The sequence below is a fragment of the Lampetra fluviatilis genome, chromosome 45 (assembly GCF_964198595.1).
Source record: "Lampetra fluviatilis chromosome 45, kcLamFluv1.1, whole genome shotgun sequence".
In the NCBI taxonomy this organism is placed as follows: Eukaryota; Metazoa; Chordata; class Hyperoartia; order Petromyzontiformes; family Petromyzontidae; genus Lampetra; species Lampetra fluviatilis.
The window spans coordinates 7,103,999-7,126,084 of NC_136319.1; the positions used below are offsets into that span (position 1 = coordinate 7,103,999).

The 22,086-nt window shown below is 47.4% G+C and overlaps 1 protein-coding gene across 1 annotated transcript in view; it reads left to right on the forward strand.

The window, feature by feature from the left end:
* Window positions 1-16,076, forward strand: part of LOC144947557 (tripartite motif-containing protein 14-like) — a 39,108-nt gene extending 23,032 nt beyond the window's left edge. The window contains exons 3-6 of the mRNA XM_078876777.1: window positions 2,674-2,907; window positions 7,640-7,662; window positions 8,529-8,611; window positions 15,526-16,076. Coding sequence (XP_078732903.1) covers window positions 2,674-2,907; window positions 7,640-7,662; window positions 8,529-8,611; window positions 15,526-16,076 — 891 coding nt within the window. The remainder of the gene's footprint in view (window positions 1-2,673; window positions 2,908-7,639; window positions 7,663-8,528; window positions 8,612-15,525) is intronic.
* The last annotated feature ends 6,010 nt before the right edge of the window (window positions 16,077-22,086 follow it).

The following is a 22,086-nucleotide window of genomic DNA, read 5'->3' on the forward strand; positions in this document are numbered from 1 at the left end:
TCGTGATATATTATTTTTTGCTTATTTTTATTTTTCTACCTACGTGACTTTACCAAAAGAACCAAAGAGTATGGATTCCTGCAGTCACGAAAGCTTCAAATCAAGATTCATTGGTGAGTCTTGGTGTCGTGCATATAAGGCAAACGGTAATTATGCAATTGCGTATACTTTTAATATTTCTGCAAGGAAATGGGTCTGAGCCTAGTTGCTATCAACCGCTTGGATTTATATTCTAACCAAATATATGACATACGAGAGCGTTTCATCATATATATAACTTGATGCCTTTGACCAGTGCAGCTTGCGATCGAGACTTCACATTCACTCTACGAGCTTTTCTCAAATACCGGAGTCCATCGATGAACAGCATAACAGCCTATGTCTGAAGCAGTTACAGCCAGGAGGATTTTAAATGAAGCGCAATACAATGTTACAAACGGAGACTCGCTTGATCTTAACAATGGATCTGAAGTGGTTTTCAAGAGCATGGATACTTATGTGAGTGATGATACTGCTGATCAACTTGCATTCCCGGAAGAATTGTTAAGGTCTTACTCCAAACGAAATGCCTCCTCATGAACTAGAACTTAAAGTAGGAGCTGTTATCATGCTCCTTAGAAAAATAATGGCATTGTGAGGACTACATAATGGTATAAAACTTACTCTTACTCAAATACAATTTAACATAATCTATGCAAAAAATATCGGTGGAGCAACCTCCGACAGGGTACTTATTCCAAGAATCCCATTCGTTCCATTAGACACAAGTTTACCATTCAGTTTCACATGCTCACAATTCCCCATACGATTGGCATTTTCAATGACAATCAATAAGTCACAAGGTCAAACGTTTGATAATAAATGCCTATACTTACCTAAGTCTGTTTTTAGTCAAGGACAATTATATCTTGCTCGATCAAGAGTTGTATCGTGTGATTAATTCATCTAGTGCGGAAAAAAAACAGAAATTGACAATTGCGTCTTTAGATAAATCTTTGTTCAAAAATATGAGTAAAAAAATGCGTGAATGTTTCATTAAGATTTGCTAGATCAGTGAATGTTTCACCGGGTACAGCTAGTATCGTATAAAGCCCTTACGAGTGTGAACACGCAGCAATGCTGGCCAAAGAAACGTACCCACCCTCAATCATTCACTCAGCCATTGAGAGCGACGCAAGCTGAGCCAACCAGACTTCACCCCCCGTGATTTGATTATCACGATTTATATTTCATTTTTAAAACAATCGATTTAGTTTCATAAAATGTTAGCGAGGTGAGAACTCACTCGACCAGGATAGAGTCCTAGGCTCCATCTAAAAGAAACCTCACGACAAAAATGTAGACTGAGGTCACCGCTAAGATAACGGAGGTCCTGGAGCTCTTCTCTGAGAATGACCCCAGACTGGGAGAGCAGAAGCTCCTCCACCCTCGTCTCCCACTGCTGCTATGGTAGCAGGAGTACAGTATTATGCACAGTATGTCATAAGGTTATTATATTTAATTCTTATTTTTATTCATGAAATAATGTTTACCATCTGTATTATTGGTGCTTTTACCGATACCCCAATGAAGCCTTCATATATTGGTCATCCGAAAGAAATAATGCTGACAAGAATGCATCCCCATACTGTATATACAATGGTATAATGACTCCTTTAAGCGCTGATTCGATAAGCGCTCACTTCAGGAAGCATATTGAGCATTTAGCGAGGTCTGCCTGTACTGCTAAAATAATGCAGTCCCAAAAGGCCGTGGGGCCAATAGATTGTGTACAAAATACTTTTATTGGTGATTTGCAGAGACAATCTATGAAGAAGGTGAATCGTGTGATTATCTGTTTTTGTTTATAATTTACAGATCTTCACTAATTCTCTTCTGGACGAAGGTTCCGCAACATCGTGTTGATCATTGAGGCTAGTTGGCCATACTTAATTACGCGGGTCAGTGCAGGTTGGTGAAGGTAGAGTCAAGCACTGGTTCATATCTCACTCATCACGCAGCTCTCTAATCGTGTTGGAGGCTGGGGAGGCAGCCCAGCCTAGGCCGAGAGGCAAGGACACTCCAGTAACGTGGAGTAGTATCAGCAGCATGGAAGGACGCGTCGTCAAACCTAGTTTTAACATGTGGTAATTTTAGAGAGAACAGGTTGCGACTGGGAATTTCCGGAGTTAGGAGGTCCTTACATAGTTGGCGGATTTGTTTAAAAGGAATATTAGGATGAAGACAGCCCATTGGTGGTCTCTAAACGTATCCAGAGGGGACAAATTGGAGGTAACACAGAGGTTGGCATAATGTGTTGATATGGAGGCATCAAGGTCAAAGCGGGCAGCCAGGTGGTATAATGGAACAAGAGGCTAGGCAGTCGATGATGTCACAGGAGTCAAAGATGGGGAGGATGGCGGCTTGGACTACATGAAGATGGAGCCCAGGTGAGACGATGTGTTTATTTATATAGAAGATTTCGTTCATGTTTTTTTATCTTACTGGCGATATGATCAATGTTAAGGGCAAGATAGCACCTAGATACTTAAAGCTATCGACCTGTTCAATGTGATGTGAGTCCACAGATAAGAAGGGCAGGGGAAAAAAGTTTGGAGTAACGGTAAAATAATGTGACTTTGGTCTTAAAGCATGGAATACGAATTGATAACATCCATCGCACACCCCTTGCAGGATTCCATGGCCCAGACCAAGGCTTGCATCTCAGGGGAGTTCACCCGCATGAGGGCGACGCTGGATGAGGACGAGAGGGCGACTCTGGACCGCGTGGACATGAACGGGAGCGAGCTGCTGTCCCAGATCGAGGAGAACATCGCTCATTACGAGCGCGAGATCAGCGAGCTGCAGGCAGCAGCCACGCGCCTGCACGCTCTGCAGGAGGAGAAGGACTCGCTCACGTTTCTGCAGGTACAGCGCTTGCGGAACCAGGGCGAGTGCCCCAGTTCACGTGTTCATTTTGGACAGTCCTCGACTTACCAACACAACTCGTTCATCAGCCCCGTTCGTAAGTCAGAACACAACAATGTACTCTATTTAAATGCCGATATAGTCGGTGTTATGAAATACAGTACTGCACTGTTAAACTAGTAAATAAGAATAAATTTTGTACATTATCATGTAATACTGTAAAATCATTGTATAGTATATAACACGTAAAATAAAGTTACATAAATTGGAAAAAAAATCGGTTTTATTTTCACTTACCTTGAGTCCTGATCCTGTCTTACTTGTTGGAAGGGGCGCAATGAGTCAATACAATTGATCACACACACACACACGGGTCACGCGCACACTCACACACAAGACAAATACACAATGATAGACACAACAAAGACACACACACGGGGCATGCGTGCACACACAGAGACGTACACACACAAACACACTCCAATGACAACAATGTGCCATATAGCCTGAACAGACTGTTGAAGAGGAGGAAACTGTGAAGGCCGGTACTGCACACGAGGGAGTGAGTGGGGAGCACCACGCCCGGCCACCATTGACCACTATTGACTACCCAGTGGCGATGTTTAAACACCGAGTCGACGTAGGAGAGGCCCAGCGCCCATGGGTTGATAGTGCAGCGCGCTACCACTCCCCACACAATAACAACAACCGCCATTCACCACTAAGTGGCTGTAACATCACTACGGCGCTTGTGCCAGGCTATGTCCACGTTGAGGTCACGTGAAATGTGTTGAACGTCCACCGGCAGGGGGTCACGAGGCAATTTCAGGTGCCACGGGTCAACAAACTGAGATGACTGGCCAATGCACCACCTGTGCCCCCTACTGTGCCAACTTGCTGGGCATTAGCCACCCGGCGCTCCGTTCGTTGTTGCGAGCGTCGGTTCTTTGTTTTCCATTGTTTTTGGAGGGCCACTGCCTCCAACTGCCCAGTAGCATCCTTCATGAGCCTCTTCCACAGAGGCCAATATTAACACCACTGGTACCAGTCATCAGCAAGTCCACTCAGCTCCACATCCTCTTGTACCACATCACTCCATCTCTTCTCTAGCTCGTGCCGCGCCCGTTTAGCCCCCTCTATCCAGCCAAACAGAAGCTGTTTAGGCGTGCGGTCGCTGGGCATATGGTCTACATGACCCAGCCTTGCCTGCCAGAGGAGCTCACCGATGCGACTTTGTCCAGATCTTTCAAGGATTTGTGAGCTCCTCACACAATCCAGCCTGGTTAAACCCAGGATGGATTGTAGGCAGGCCAGCCTAAATGTTTCTAACCAGCGAAGATGTTCCATTAGGGGGATCCACATTTCGCAAGTGTAGAGAAGGGGGGCATGACTGTGGCCAAGAAGACCTGAAGCTTTGTGTGGAGTGACAGGTAGCTTCCACACGGTGTTACGAAACCGATGTAAAGATAATACTGCTCGACATGTTTGCCCACGGGCGCCCACACATGAACAACACTCACTCCGAGCGTGTAGCTGACTCATTACATCTCGCGGAGGATCGCTCTGCTGAAAAAATAGTTCCACGGTTTAGTTTGCAAGTGTGAGTTTGCGTTTTAAGTCAATGTAAAAAAAAAAAAATTCAAGGAAGCTGTTTCATAAGTGCCGGTGTTCATAAATCGAGGACTGCCTGTGCATTTATAAATGTGCCACATGCGATGTATCACAAAGCACAGGATAATAACATTTGTACCTTCAACACAACCTATAGCCCATGCGTTTTGAAATTAAACGTAGAATCAATTCTAGATTTGAAGCTTTCGTGACTGCAAGGAATCATCTTCTTAGGTTTTTTCGGTAAAGTCACGTAGGTGAAACATCTAAATTAATGAAAATAAAATAAAATACACGACGTTTCGGAGGCAACACAAGTCTCCGTCATCAGGTGGGACCGTCACAGCCAGATTAGCTGCATCAAGTGAGGCAATGATTCAAGATGTAATCCCTTAAAAGCGAGTTGAGGGGGGAGGGAGAGGGAGGGGGGAGCTCATCAGACTATGGTAGCCAATGAATGGAACGTATCGGGAGGGAGGGGGAGCGAGGCCAAAAGGGTGGGCGACGGACGTGGAAGCGCTTGTGCGCAAGCGGCCAACTACTGCACACGCCAACACAATGGACAGAGAGGGGGGAGGGGAGGTCTGATACACATGATAGACAAAAGAACGAAAATGATGATGGGTACAAACTTAGGGGGAGCTCATCAGACTATGGTAGCCAATGAGTGGAACGTATCGGGAGGGAGGGGGGGGCGAGGCCAAAAGGGTGGGCGACGGACGTGGAAGCGCTTGTGCGCAAGCGGCCAACTACTACACACGCCAACACAATGGACAGAGAGGGGGAGGGGAGGTCTGATACACATGATAGACAAAATAACGAAAATTATGATGGGTACAAACTTAGGGGGAGCTCATCAGACTATGGTAGCCAATGAATGGAACGTATCGGGAGGGAGGGGGGGCGAGGCCAAAAGGGTGGGCGACGGACGTGGAAGCGCTTGTGCGCAAGCGGCCAGCTACTGCACACGCCAACACAATGGACAGAGAGGGGGAGGGGAGGTCTGATACAAATGATAGACAAAAGAACGAAAATGCCCATGTTTATACCAATGCTGGCTGAACAATGAAGAGAGTACTGTTAAAAAGAACTGGGGATGTTAACACTCGGTAAAGTAAAGTAAAATAGTGCCTGTCAGATAAGATGGTCCAAAAAATTGTAATTAAGTCTTTTTTGCGTGGTTGATAACATCTTTCCAATGATTACTAAGTTTGAACCCATCATCACGGTTGAAATTATGTCTGTGTTTGTATATTTGTATGGCTTCGTGTTTCTGATCGTGTCCGCGAGCACAAGTTAGATCTGAAACACGGCAGAACTGATTCTTCTGCCGTTGCCGATCATTGCTACAACTCGGTGGGTTCTCATGAAATTGTCTTTTCCGAGACCAAGGTTCTCTGCAAACCTCCCGGCTACCATCAAAGGTTTGTACACGAAGCCATACAAATATACAAACACAGACATAATTTCAACCGTGATGATGGGTACAAACTTAGTAATCATTGGAAAGATGTTATCAACCACGCAAAAAAGACTTAATTACAATTTTTTGGACCATCTTATCTGACAGGCACTATTTTACTTTACTTTACCGAGTGTTAACATCCCCAGTTATTTTTTAACAGTACTCTCTTCATTGTTCAGCCAGCATTGGTATAAACATGGGCATTTTCGTTCTTTTGTCTATCATGTGTATCAGACCTCCCCTCCCCCTCTCTGTCCATTGTGTTGGCGTGTGCAGTAGCTGGCCGCTTGCGCACAAGCGCTTCCACGTCCGTCGCCCACCCTTTTGGCCTCGCCCCCCTCCCTCCCGATACGTTCCATTCATTGGCTACCATAGTCTGATGAGCTCCCCCTAAGTTTGTACCCATCATCATTTTCGTTCTTTTGTCTATAATGTGTATCAGACCTCCCCTCCCCCTCTCTGTCCATTGTGTTGGCGTGTGTAGTAGTTGGCCGCTTGCGCACAAGCGCTTCCACGTCCGTCGCCCACCCTTTTGGCCTCGCCCCCCCCTCCCTCCCGATACGTTCCACTCATTGGCTACCATAGTCTGATGAGCTCCCCCTAAGTTTGTACCCATCATCATTTTCGTTCTTTTGTCTATCATGTGTATCAGACCTCCCCTCCCCCCTCTCTGTCCATTGTGTTGGCGTGTGCAGTAGTTGGCCGCTTGCGCACAAGCGCTTCCACGTCCGTCGCCCACCCTTTTGGCCTCGCTCCCCCTCCCTCCCGATACGTTCGATTCATTGGCTACCATAGTCTGATGAGCTCCCCCCTCCCTCTCCCTCCCCCCTCAACTCGCTTTTAAGGGATTACATCTTGAATCATTGCCTCACTTGATGCAGCTAATCTGGCTGTGACGGTCCCACCTGATGACGGAGACTTGTGTTGCCTCCGAAACGTCGTGTATTTTATTTTATTTTCATTAATTTAGATGTTTCACCTACGTGACTTTACCGAAAAAACCTAAGAAAACGTAGAATCAAGTTCACCAACGTGGATTTGTATATTCTCATCAAAATATAAAATTATGGCTGAATTTGCAAAGAATAAATAAACGATTAACACACACATCCCACGAGTTAATAAATGGTTGGTAATGTATGCAGATGTTGGCATTAAAAACTGTAACAGCATGGTCCTGTAATTTACCACAGATTGAGGCTACTTGAGGCTAAATTTTGATTATTCATGTAACCAAATATAGACCAACATTTATTAAAACTGAAAACAGAAGCACCTTTAATATCAGTAAAGTTAGAGGCATTTATATTTTAGCACTGGCTGCTGATGAGTCTCAGTAATGTGAAACCAACCCAGAGATTGATCATTATTTTGAATGTTGGGTCACAATCACTGCGATTCGATGTCGAGTGCCATGGACGCCTCCTGCCCGTGACATCGGGTACCATGTGGTCACGGTTTTAGAGGCCACAGTTTGCTGATTAGAACCTTCGAGTCCAAACGAGTCCACGGCTTTTCCTTGTTTACAACCAACAACACTGTAATACGCGAATGGCTGAGCGCAGCCCAGATCATCGTGTCTACCAATCACCGTGTGGTTAACGTGGCTGGAGGTGAACTGATTCGCGTCCCCTGTCCTGTGTCTGACTCCTGCAGGTTCACCTGAAATGGACAAACCGGTATGAACTAATGAACTTGCACAGATTAACACACGGGGTGACGCCTTGTGTGTGATGTGTGTGTGAGTAGATGCTGCTGTGTGTGATGATGCTGTTATCGATTATACTGTATGTGATCATGCTGTGTAAGGCACTTGCTCTGTGATGGCGTGATAATAATAATAGTGCAATTTATAACGCGCACAAACTTGCGTACGTAACGGCCGCAACTCAGAGGCACGGAGCCAAGCTCAGAGTCACTCGAAAGCGCGGTTGTAGAGGTGAGTTTTTAAGTGTCTCTAGAAGGAGACGATTGAGGTGGTGCTGCGAATGTGCACAGTGATAGCGTTCCAGACTTTTGGGGCTGCCACCGAGAAGCGGCACATAGACATGACCATCCTGGATCTTGGTATCAAGAGGAGGTCGTGAGTCGTGCTGCGCAGGCATCTGCCGTGTGCTGAGCTGCAAGTCTTCAATAATGAAAAAAGGTACGGCGGGCAGGCAGCTGTGAATGCATGGTGGCAGAGGCAGGCATTCTTGTATATGACCCTGCTGGCAATGGGCAGCCAGTTGAGGGCACGGAGACAGGCAAGTGAGTTAAGACGGGGATGACTGCGGCCAATGACGACGCGTGCCAGGTTGTTTTGTAGTCTTTGAAGTTTTTTTAGGTTGCCAGTGGAAGTCCGGACTAGGACGGAGTTGCAATAGTCGAGGCGAGACCCAACTATGCAACATGCCAATGTGTTGGCAATTTCAGTGGAAATGAGAGGACGTAGGTGTCTGATGCTGTGAATGATGCTGTGATGATGATACTGTGATGGTGCTGTGTGTGTTGGTGCTGTGTAAGACACGTGCTGTGTGAGTCACTGCTGGTTCTGGTCTCACAGGAGAGACGTTCAGAAGGGAACTCCACCTCCATCTCCCAAGGAAGAAGACATCGCCTCGATAAGAAACCAGCTGGCGTTCATGTGTGAGTGCCACGAACATTGTCACGTGTGCGTGTGTATTATTGCGCGTATTATTGTGCTCGTACATGTTGCAGAGCGGAAGTGTAGTGGTTAGCATGATCCGCTATGAATTCGGCTACCCGAGTTCGATTCTCACTCACAGAAAACACCAGTGATGCATTATCTGAACCCGTCCTGGGCCTTCCCTAGGTCGACGCAGCATCAAATGAGTACCTGGTGGGGTGTGTAGTAAACATCACCACTGGGGAGACAAAGGCGGCCAGGCGTGGTGCTAGACACCAACCCCCTCGTGTGCCATGCCGGCGTTCATATGTGCTTGATTACAGCACTTACCCAAAAAGTTTGTTAAGAATATACGTGGGTATCTTTTTCCTTGTCATAGTGTCTGTATGGATAAATGTTGAACCTCTTTCACACCCTAAGAAGCCAACCATGCTAATGTGTATGGATGAGCGAGAGCGAATACGGATGTTCAGTGAAGATGGGATGGTTTGTGCACTGAGATGCAAACATGGGCACCAACAGGCCATGGCTTGCATCAGTTCAGAACCAAATCTGGACCTTTCCTAGGTCGACTCAGCCTTAATAAGTACCTAGTACGTCTTGCAAACATCAGCAAAGCGGAAACACTGGCAGCCTGCGGGATTCGTACGGTTCAATGATAAAGCCTATGGCTTTTAGAACGAGATCAAGGTAATTATTGGAATTGAATTGTTGATTGTTAATATCCAAGGATCATAATCCAGACGAAGACACTTTTAAGATTCGTAGGCTTCAAGTCAACAGCCTGATGCTCAGATAGTTAAACTAAGGCACTTTTAAAATCCTTAGGTTCCCCAGTTAAATGTTGAGGCTCACAGCCAGAGTCATTCATAACCTTGGTCAACCTTTACACTATGAGACCTCCTTTACCAGTGGCAAAATATAGTAGTAGGTTTTTACCCTTTAAACTGGTACAAAAACTGACACCTTTATACAAGGCATCATGTTTGCAATAACCGCAACACAAGCAGTCAAAATGCAAACAAAAAAAAACAACTCTGATAATGGTAATGATATGCACTGTCTTTGAAGTTGATTGGTCCACACCCGAGAAAGCTGTCTCGAACAAAATGTGTTTAGGCATGCGGTGGCTGGGCATGTGAGCTACATGGCCAAGCCAACGCAGCCTTGCCTGCCAGAGGAGCTCACCGGTGGGACTTTGCCCAGATCTTTCAAGGATTTGTGAGCTCCTCACACAATCCAGCCTGGTTAAACCCAGGATGAAGCGTAGGCAGGCCAGCCTAAATGTTTCTAACCGGCGAAGATGTTCAATTAGGGGGGTCCACGTTTCGCAAGCGTAGAAAAAAGAGGGAATGGCCGAGAAGACTTGAAGATTCATGCGGAGCGACAGACCAGGTAGCTTCCACAAAGCGTTATGCAACCGATGCAAATATATTGCCACTCAACTGATGTGGAGTCAGACCTTTGCTGTTAAACCAGAGCCGGTCATGAGCACACTGCCCAGGTATGGGACACTCTCCACTCTCTCCACAACTGCATCCATCACCGATTGGGAGTTGTGGGGGTGGAGTGTCCGATGAAACAGAATAGACAGGCAGGTGTTTAGTTTTGGTGGGGCTGATGGTAAGGCCCCACCGCTTAGTAACACACTCCAGTTTCAGCAGCAGCATCTCCAACTCCTCCTCTAAATGAGCAGCAATTACCAAATCATCAGCATACATAACGTGGTTGACCAATAGGGAGCCATCCCTTGACCACATCCGGGCATCGATCAGCCTCCCATTATATATGTACCAAATGGAAATTCCTCCGGTACATCTATTGAAGGATTCATGAACTACGTGGTCAAAATAGATGTCAAATAATATGGGAGCCAGAGGACATCCCTGTCACACCCCAAAGTAGTTTTATCCGGGCCCGCTCACCAACATGAAGGTCCTTAATGATCGTGAGCAGAGGGTCAGGGACTCCGAAAGCACGAAGAACAACACAGAGCCCAGGCCTACTGATGGTATCATAGGCTTTGACTAGGTCAATAAAGCAGAAATATAGGTCTTGTTGGAATTCCCTACACCTCTGCTGTAGCAGACGGACAGAAAATATGGCATCTGTCCAGGACTGCCCTTTTCTGAAACCGAATTAGGGCTCCGCAAGCCTCTCCTCAGCTTGCCTAGCAAGGCGATGTTAAATAAGCCTTGCCAGGATCTTTCCCGGCACACTGAGGAGTGAGATGCCCCTGTAGTTGTTACAGTTTGTGCGGTCCCCCTTCTTAAAGAGGGGACCACCAGGGCATCCTTACAAACCTGCGGAACCCGTCCAGTGGCCCAGACTGTTGTTATGATGTCATGTAGGGCAGTCTATGCACAAACGCAACCCTCCCTCAGCATTTCGCTTGGGAGATCATCTCTGCCCGGTGCCTTTCCTGATCTCAGACTCTGGATCGCCTTCAGTACTTCCTCAACAGATGGCACCTCAACCAGCCACTCACAGGGGTGACTTCTTCCAATATTTGAGGCACCGCAGTCTCAGCAGGGTCATCCCCAATTTGCGCCACGTTGTTTTCCTGGCTGTGGGATTTTCTGTCCCCCAGGACCTTACAGAAATGCTCAGTAAATCTGCAGACCTGTTACTGGGGATCAGAGATTGTATCACCGTTTTTCCCCCTAATGATGGCAATAGGTGTGGCACTGCAGGCTACTTTTTTGATGGAGTTAAATAGGGATTTGTGATCGCGGGCCACTGAGGGAGACTCCATCTGCTCAACAACCCGCGACCACCACCCATCCTTGCAGCGCCTCACGGCTTTCCGAACTTCCGAACGAAGGCGGCGGTAAGCCTCCTCATTCTCTGACGTGGGATGCTGTAGACGATTAGAGTGGGCCTTTCGCTTTTTCTCAACAATCCTGAACACCTCCTCTGTCAGCCAGGGTCTCCTGGGAGGTCTGGACCGCGTACCCAAAGCAGCCATTTCAGCTGCATGAATCACAGTCCTAAAACTCGCCCATTTACCCTCGACATCAGGATTGGGGGACGATGCCAACCCCAGCCACAAGCGATGATGAAATTCTCGCTTGTAACTTTCATCAGCTGAGACCAGGCCCCCTTAGGTTGGAATGGGGTGCTGGGTGTACATCCACCACCGCAGTGGAAGAATGGCAGGCGCATCTTACAGATGACAAGTCGATGGTCAGAGGGCATAACAGCTCCACGGTGTCAAGGACATGGGCTCGCATCCGCTGGTCCGTCACTATGTAGTCCAGCAGATGTTTTTGCTTGGACCTGGCATGCATCCATGATGTTGTGTGGATGCACCGATGCCAGAACAGCGTGTTGGTAATTACAAGCCCATGGGCTGCACAAAAATCTAACATCCTCCTATCGTTGTTATTGAGCTGATCTGGCCCATGCCTTCCAATCACTCCAGACCAGGTGCCAGCATCATGACCAACTCGGGCATTGAAGTCACCCAACAAGATGACTCTATCCCGAGGGGCCACTTTAGCCAGCACCTGTCACAGCAGGTCATAGAAGGCATCTGAACGATCGGCCTTGCCTGCATGCCTCCATGGATGTTCGTCTTCGGTGGGGGAATAAGTAACCACGACCACCACTCCTCGCCTCCGGTTGATGGGAAGGCGAGCCCAAAATAGTATCACACACGAGTGTACCTAACTACACTATCACACACACACACACGAGTGTACATCACGACACTATCACACACACACACTAGTGTAAATCACTACAATATCACACACACACACAAGTGTACACCACTACACTATCAGACACACACGAGTTTACATCACTACACTATCACACACACGAGTGTACATCACCACACTATCACACACACCCACGAGTGTACATCACTACACTATCACACACACACACGAGTTTACATCACTACACTATCACACACACACACGAGTTTACATCACTTCACTATCACACACATACTCACGAGTGTGCATCATTACACATCGGTGGATCATCTCAACCGGTCATGCCGGCCTCCACAGGTGCTCACCAAAAGCACTTGCTCCTACAGTCTGTGAAAGGTGACACATGGGAGATGTTTGTGTTTGTTGTACACACACAGAGACGCCGTGGCGGTGTTGATATCCACGCTGCTGTTGCGATCCACTGCCACCCACGGGCGCTACCGCACAGTAGGGCTGAACGATCACCGTATTTTCCCGCATATAGCCCGCATGCATTCATATCTTTAACGTCGTTACCGCAGCTTAATTCCATAATATTAATACCAAAGTTTACAGTATTTAATACATTCCACTATCAATTGTTAACATTAAAATCATATCGTGCACAAAGAAAACAAACAAACCGGAAACAAGTGAACTTACAACAGTAAATAAGTAACAAAAGTAAATATCCAATACATAAGTAGCACATAACTGGTAGATAAGTAAGTAAGCGTACTGTTAGACTTACCAGCATTTGACCTCATCATATTACAGCTACTGGACCGGTAGTAACCCCTGTACAGTTTTAGAACTGGTAGATTGCGGTCTGCGCAGACAATAGCCGCACTACGGTAACGCCATTGCCTCCTGGCAACAAAGCCATTGGAAGTTTGAAACAAAGCTCATGGTCGCGTCTGTATACCGGTAGTGCTCAGCCAATAGCAGCGGCCTAAAGGACTCAGCAATTATGATTCTGCGTATGGTAGACGCTTGTTAAGGCCCTTCCCATTGTGCAATCCATCGCCTCAGCTGAAACTTTCACACCCCCTACAGCAACTGAGAGTATCACGGTAAACAAAGTGTGCCCATTTCAAACATTGTCGTTTCATTGTACAAACAATTCGTATAATTTAAAACGTGATAACATGTGCAGAGGCTCTGTCTCATTTGCAGCATTTTGTTATGTAGGCTAGGCGTAGTCACAAACCGCACCTCTCCATAATAAAGGCTCAGTCATTTGTTATGTAGTCTATTCGTAGTCTCAAGCCGCACCTTACCATAATAATGAAAAGTGAGCCGTTCCTGGCCCTTCCCCCCCCCTCAACCATTATATATACGGAGTGGTATCTCTTGTAATCTCTCATTTACTTGATACAGCTGTCGGGCTGTGACGGTTCCACCTGAAGACGGAAGCTTGTGTTGCCTCCGAAACGTCGTCATTTTTATTTTTTATTTTTATTTTACTTTTATTAATTTAAATTTAAATTTTTTACCTACGTGACTTTACCGAAAAAACCTAAGAATATTAGTGTGAGTGGTTTATTCAGCAGTGCTTTAGTCTAAGCTAAGTGTTGCATAGTGGATAGTCCTACCATGAAAACATTTAACGAGTTATGATATGTCACACGTGTAAAATATTTTTGGGAGAGCCCGTACCTCCATATACCCCGCAGGGTCTTGTTTTGTTGGTAAAAAGTGGGAAACTCCGCGGGTTTTATGCGGGAAAATACGGTAATTGATTTCAAATCGAAATCGCAATTTGAAACAATGCGATTAGCAAAACCCAAAGGCTGCGATTTTTGCGATTTGAAAAGTCCTATTACATTGTTATTGGAATTGTTCGATTTTTGATTAATATTACTTTATTTATTTAACTTAACAATTGTTCTATGTTTGAGCGTTCTATTTCAATTAAAACATAGTAATAAATACATGTTGGGAGCAAATCATATCTTTTAAGTTCTCATCCTTGTGTAATAAACGACTCGACCACTGTGTCTGTCTCCGTGTCCTTTATTCGGGTTCGTATTCTTGTCCCACACGGCTCTCTTCCAGAGACTCTCCGCTTGGCAGCTCCACAGCTGCCTTCGCTCCCGTAGCCTTCCGCGCTCCTGCAGCTCCGCTGCAGGTCCCTGGTGCAGCCCTCCGGCTGCTCTCACAGCAGCCCCACCGCTGCTCCCCGTTCCTCCGCGCTCGGTCACCGCTGGCTGGCGGTGCCGAGTCTTACCGTGTGTGGCGATCTCGCCACTCCCCAACCTCAGCCCTGCGTGGCCTCTGTGGCGATCTCGCCACTCTCCAACCTCAGCCCTGCGTGGCCTCTGTGGCGATCTCGCCACTCTCTGTCCCCATCCCCAACTCTCTCTTCCACCCCGCTGGCTGGCGCCGTCATGAGCCCCTCAGCCACCAGGCTGAGGCACGGCGACCACCCAACGTGGTCTCCACTCTGCACTCCCCCGACTGCCCCAGATGGCTTCCTGTCTCCCCGCTATAACTTCTCCCCCACGTGACCCTGACTCCTCCCTCTCGGATCGTCACATCCGACCTGCCGATTTACGCCCGCATTACACTTGCATTAGAATATATAGAGCAGTTCATATTTTGATGGCATCATGTGGTAATGCTCCATCACATGTTTTAAATCTATTACACAGTGAATATTGAACTGAAGCTCGACTTGAAAAAATGCAATCGCAAATCAAATCACAATATCTCAATTAGAGATCCTCCCCAAATCGTTCAGCCCTACCGCACAGAGCGCCGAAAGTGCGCCCCACCTCCTCACACCTCGCAAAGCCCCGCAGGGGCTGGGCCTGGGTAGGGCTCGCACGGGCGGCCACCACCATGCGTATCAGGTGCTACAGGCTGCGGGGCTACGTGGCGGGGCAGGAGATGGCAGGGCAGACAAACGCACCGCTGTACTGTACTTCTGTGCTCTTGCTAGCTGCGCCGCCTGCCATCGCCAACGTGCGGTGACCGGCGTGGAGTGGTATGGTCAAATATCCCCCGCTACCCGCACGGTGTAGGGAGTCCCTCATCCAGCAGTGGATTGACAAAGTGCCGTTACATGTCATCACACCGATAGCTTCGCATTACGTTGTACAATAATGCTCATTATGAATTGCTCTATTGTAATGTACGTGCGTGTTAGCTGTTGTTATTGTTGTGCTGTTGTTACTACACGGCTACTGTGATTATCGTTACTGCAGACGGACGCTCACCGACTCTGGACCCAAACTCGGCCTACAAGAACCTCCAGATTTCTTCGGATCTCAGGACGGTGATGCGGACCGCTGTCTCCCAGGGTCGCCCCGATCACCCACACCAGTTTGATGTCTATGCACAGGCCCTGTGCTCTGAGAGCTTCTCGTCGGGTCAGCACTACTGGGAGGTGGACGTGGGGGGTGCGGCACGGGGCTGTGAGGTTGGAGCCGCGTACGGGACGATCGCACGGAAAGGGAGTAGTGAAGAGTGCAGCCTGGGACAGAACGACTCATCCTGGGTTTTATGCAAAAATAACAACAGCTGGTCAGTGCGTCATGGTGATGTAGTGACCTCAGTGCCTGTGAGGGATCCTCACCGGAGAGTCGGGTGTCACCTGCACTGGGAGGCGGGGCTGCTGTCATTTTACCACGCCGACTCCATGGAGCTGTTGCACTCCATCCACCACCCGTTTAGTCAACCGCTCTACCCCGCACTGTGGGTGGGTGGTGTTGATGGTAACTCAGTGAGGATTCTGGATCTGAGTCGTGCGTCCTGAGAGCACGTAGTGTGAGCAGCGTAGAGAAACGTGCACAACGCACAGACTCACGCACTCAAAGACACAGATCCCCCGTGTAGCCTTAACAGACTGTTATGTTTACACATCGTACCAGAAAATCATTTGAGGCTGAGTCGACCTAGGAGAGGCCCATGACCGGTTCACCAACGCCAGTGACGATTATTAGAATCGGTCCTGGGTCTCCCCTCGGTAGACTAAGCCTCAAACGAGTATCTGCTGCGGTGTGCAAACATCGCCACTGGGAAGTCAACGGTGGGTCGGGCGTGGTGCTGGTCACACTCGTGTGCCACAGTGCCGGCCTTCATAGGTGTTACTAGCAAACAGCACTTGCCCCTACAGTTTTGTAAGGCTGCACGGGGGATAATTTTATTCTAGTTAGTGGGTTTGGTGTGTATGCCTTTGTCTTCGTGTCTTTGGTATTGTGTCTTTGTGTCTGTGTGTATGTGTCTTCGTGTATTTTTTTGTTTTGGTGCTGGCCACCCACCCCTTAGTGCGCGAGTGTGCCAGCCTTCACAGCCTCTGCTACTTGCTACGAACAGCCCTTTCCCCAACAGTCTGTGAAGGCTGAATAGACACAACAACAACCGCCATTCGCCGCTAAGTGGTGGTGACATAACCACGACGCTTGTGCCAGGCTATGTGCACCTTGAGGCCACGTGAAGTGTCAAACACCCGCTGGCAGGAGGTCTTGGGGCAGACCCAGGTGCCACGGGTCGACTGACTGAGATGACTGGCTGATGCACCACCTGTGCCCCCTACTGTGCCAACTTGCTGTGCTTTAGCAACCCAGTGCTCTGCTCATTGTTGTGAGCGTCGCTCCTCCGCCCTTCGTTGTTGTTGGAGGGCAACTTCCTCTAACTGTCCAGTAGTGTCCTTCACGAACCTCCTCCACAGAGGCCGATCTTGACACCGCTGGTACCAGTCATCGGCAAGTCCACTCAGCTCCACGTCCCCCTGTACCACATCACTCCATCTCTTCTCAAGCCCGTGCCGCGCCCGTTAAGCCCCCTCGAACTGGCCAAACAAAAGCTGTTTGGGCATGCGGTGATTGAGCATGCGGGCTACGTGACCCAGCCAACGCATCCTTGCCTGCCGGAGGAGCTCACCGATGGGACTTTGTCCAGATCTTTCGAGGATTTGTGAGCTCCTCACACAATCTAGCCTGGTTAAACCCAGGATTGATCGTAGGCAGGCCAGCCTAAATGTATCTAACCGGCGAAGATGTTCCATTAGGGGGTCAACGTTTTGCAAGCATAGAGAAGGCAGCAAATGACTGTGGCCGAAAAGACCCGAAGCTTCGTGCGGAGCAACAGACCAGGTAACTTCCACACAGCGTTACGCAAACGATCAAAAGATAATGCTGCTTGACTGATTCAGAGTGAGACTTCTGCTGTTAAACCGGAGCCAGTCATAAGCACACTGCCCAGATATGGGAAACTCTCCACTCTCTCCACAACTGCCCCATCACCGATTGAAAGTTGTGGGGGTGGAGTGCCCGATGGTACAGTATACCCAGGCAGGTGCTTCGTTTTGGTGGGGATGATGGTGAGGCCCCACCTCTTCCCTAACTCACCCAGACCAAAATATAAAATGACATAATTAATACAATTCGGTTCTTTCGGTAAAGTCACATAGTTAGAAATAAAATAAAATAAAACAAATCACGACGTTTCGATCGCAACTCAACCAGTCGTCATCCCTTTGCCTGATGTGGAAGATGACTGCCTCCTCGCTCGCTGTGGATAGCGGCGACCCGAGTGGCGAATGTGTGAGGGAATTAGTGTGTGAGGGAGTGTGTGTGAGGGGTTAGCGGGTGACAATGGTCGTGATGGAGTCCCAGCACTGTGGCCTGGTGCCCCAGGGAGCCTCGGTCTCGCCTGGCTCGGCGGCAAGGCTCGGCTCGCCCTGGACCTGCTGGAGCTCGAGCTCCAAGGCTGGGGCCGCTTCAGGCTTAGAGAATGAGGCGCTTGGCGTGCGGCCTTGGCAGCCCCGCAATAGGCAGCGGCTCTCGCATTTCTCGGCCGAGGAGAAGCTCCTGGGATGACGCAGCCTCTTGGCCGTGATGGCATGGAGGAGGCCGTGATGGCGTGGAGGAGATGGCATGGAGGAGGCTGCGATGGCGGGGAGGAGGCTGCGATGGCGTGGAGAAGATGGCATGGAGGAGGCCGTGATAGCGGGGAGGAGGCCGCGATGTTGTGGAGGAGGCCGCGATTGCGTGCAGGAGGCCGCGATGGCAGGGAGGGGGCCGCGATGGCGGGGAGGAAGCCGCGATGGCGGGGATGATGCCGTTATACACTCACACATCTTACACTGACTCACTCACACATCATACACTGACTCACTCACACATCATACACTCACTCACACAACCACTGACCGATTCACTCATCATACACTGATTCACTCATCATACACTCACTCATCATATGCTGACTCACTCACACATCATACACTAGGAGTGTCATGCTGCCAGCTATGGCTGTACGTTTGGTCGTACATGTTATGGATATCGTTTATTGTTAAATTTGAATCACAGTTCTCATGATTACTGTTGTTACATTGTTTTATAGCTTTATTTTGGTGATTAAAAAACATATGGTTAAGCCATGTTTCTTGCGAAAGTGCGGAGTTGGCCTGATACATTTAATCTAAATTGTCTGATGGTTGTTATTGTTTGACTTGCATCACACTGGAATTTTTGCACACAGCATTGTAATACGGTGTTTTTTTCTGGAAGATTTGCTGGTTTATCCAGGATGGTTCTGTTGCTCGTCGTCGCTTTAAGATGTTCTCTGTTCATAATTTTTTTTGTTGCGGTTGCACCCGACTCAAGAGCCGCATGGCTCACAGGGCTATACATAATAAATGAAAACTTGAAACTTGAACTGATTCCTATCTGAAGTCTGATTCTCACCACCACCCGGCCCAGAATAATTCCCTCATCAAAACACTACACCTTAACGCCCACTGCATCTCCGACCAGCGCAACCTAGCCAGTGAACTGGAGCAGTACACCGAGCCCTCAAGATGAATGGATACTCGTACCTCACAATTCGCAAAGCTGTATCCCCAACCATGGAGAGACACACTTCTGAGGATCCAGGTCTGATTCAATAGTACACAAAATCCGTGATCTTATCCCATATCTGAAGGATGTCATTGCTGACATGCAATACCCTGGGTTCTACAAACTGAGTTGTACCTGCGGTAGCAGCTACATTGGGGAAACGAAACGACATGTCTCGCATTGGGTTCGCGAACACAAGGCAGATCTGAAACACGGCAGAACCAATACCTCTGCCGTAGCTGACCATTGTTATAACGCTGTGGGCTCGCACGATATTGTTTTTTCCGAGACCAAGGTACTCTGCAAACCTTCGGGTTACCTTCAAAGATTTGTACATGAAGCTCTCCAGATATACAAACATAGAGACAACTTTAACTGAGAAGATGGGATTAAGCTGAGCAATCATTGGAAGGACATGAATAACAAACCTGGTCTGACCAGTCGTCCTCTCGTAGCAGCCAACTCTGCAGCAGCCAGCTTCGTAGCAGCGAGCTCTGCCATCTTTCGGATCGCTAACATGGCTGCTTTTGTCACACATGGACATGCAACCACCGGCATGACTGCATCGACTTGCTCATCTCTCATTGACTTTAACATTATATTCTCATTAACTTTGCTCATTTACTTTTACATGCTTTTCTCATTAACTTTAACATGCTACTCTTTGTTACACATAGACTGACAATAACTTGCTAGTTTTTTCATTAACTTTTTCATGCTTCTCTCATCAAAATACATATGCTAATCCTACATGCTAATCTGAGCTCTTATGCACTATGGAAGCTAATTAACTTTGCACTATAATCCAACATGCTAATCTAATTAATTTCCTTTAACATGCCACACTATGTATTACCTTTACACTATAATACCCCAGCAACACTACTTCGGCTACCTTTGTTCTCAAAAACTTATATAACCTTTCTTCACAAGTCAGCAGACATCGATCTGCTTGCTGCAGCCATCGCCGCTATCATGATTTTCACCTGAAGATGGGCGCTTGTGTTGCGTTCGAAACGTCGTGATTCATTTTGTTTTATTTCTACCTACGTGACTTTACCGAAATAACCAAAGAGTATGGATTCCTGCAGTCAGGAAAGCTTAAAATCAAGATTATTACATAAATAGATTTTTCCAAGACGACGGTACTCTGCAAACCAGAGATTTGTTCATGAAGCCATCCATATATATAAACACAGACACAACTTCAACCGAGAGGATGGGTACAAACTGAGCAATCATTGGAAGGACGTTATTAACCAGGTAAAGTCTTAACTGACTGTTATGTTTACATCGAACCTGCCTATGTCAGCTGTTATTTCGACTCTCTGTGTCTCTCTCCCTCTCTACGCGTCTCTCTTAGAGCTCTCATACTCACATGTCCGTTGCATTGCACTCTCATGCCTTTGGATTGCACTCTCATGGTCACATCTTTTGGATTCACTCTGATACTCACAGGCCCTTTGGATTACACCCGTTGGGTTGCACTCTCTCGTCGAGGAGGCCGCTCTCCTTCTTTTCTACAGTTACATGCTAATTTCTCACATTAACATCATGATTATCTCTCACATTAACATAGCCACTTCCATGCCCTCGTTGAGGAGGCAGTTTTCCTTATTTTCTTACAGTTACGTTCTAATGTCTTCCATTAACATCACTAGCCCTGGCCACTTCTTTATGACCATTGGGCTACACCCATTTCAAACCTTTTAAAACAGTCTGCCACAGTAGCAGATCATGCTTTCCCACCTGATAACGGACGCTTGTGTTGTGCCCGAAACGTCGTGATTTATTTTGTTTTATTTATACCGAAAGAACCAAAGAGTATTATTACAGATGTTAATTTGGCATCTTTGGACTGACATACATCAGAATCGGAATATTTATACTGCAGGAGGAATCCGATTACATGGGAAGCTCTTTTTAACAGATGTCCAGTAGGGGCACGGGGTAAGAACGTAACAAACGTTACAACAATAAACAGTAGACAAACATGATAGTAGTGCAAGTACAAGGAACGTAAACAAATCACCATGACACATCTACAGTAGTTTAACACGTAAAGCTTTCGCGACCAATATCCATTATACAGTTTTATTGGGTTAACTATCTAACCCAAACAACCTGCATTATGGATATATACAGAATATGAATATAAATATAAAAGTTAGTAGACAACCTCATGGCTTGGGTCTGGGTAGTAAATATAAATACACTGGCATAGCTTCTCTGTGGTGTGTGTTACACTGTCATAGACACGGAGAAACTAAAATGCACAAAAATATACATATACGTGCAAATGCACGCGTATTTTTAACAATGAAGAAATCTCACGTTTATTCATGACACTGTGTGGCCTTAGAAGGTAGTACTGTATATAACAGGCGACGTTTCGAGCAACGACCCCTCTTCACAACACGTCGCGAGCCCGGAGAAGTTGTAGAGCGACTCTACGAATGTGTTGAGATTGTTTTGTTGTTGTTATTTGTGCGCCACTGCCAAACGCAGCGTCGCCAAAACATTTTGGTGATTTGAGAACGGCTCGCCATGCTACAGCGCTACAGAAGCCCGCGTTGTTATTTATTTATTAATTCGCTGTTGATCCACTAAACTCTGCAGCGTGCACACAGAGAAACGCGCGCGTGGGAACCAATTCCAAACCCTTACATTCACTCAAGCAACGATCATCAGAGTAAAAACCCAAACACGCACGCACTCATTCAGAATCGCAGTCCTGCTTTAACTCTCAATTATGTCCTATTAATAGGTCCATTGCCTGAAACGTCGTTTAATATGTTACCTTAAAGGGTCACGCAGTGCTATTTGATGAACGCTTTGAGTTATTTTGTGACAGCGAGAGAACGTCCCACATGAACCGGCAATGCGCACCGCGCATTCGTGCGTTTGACTGCCCTCTGATGC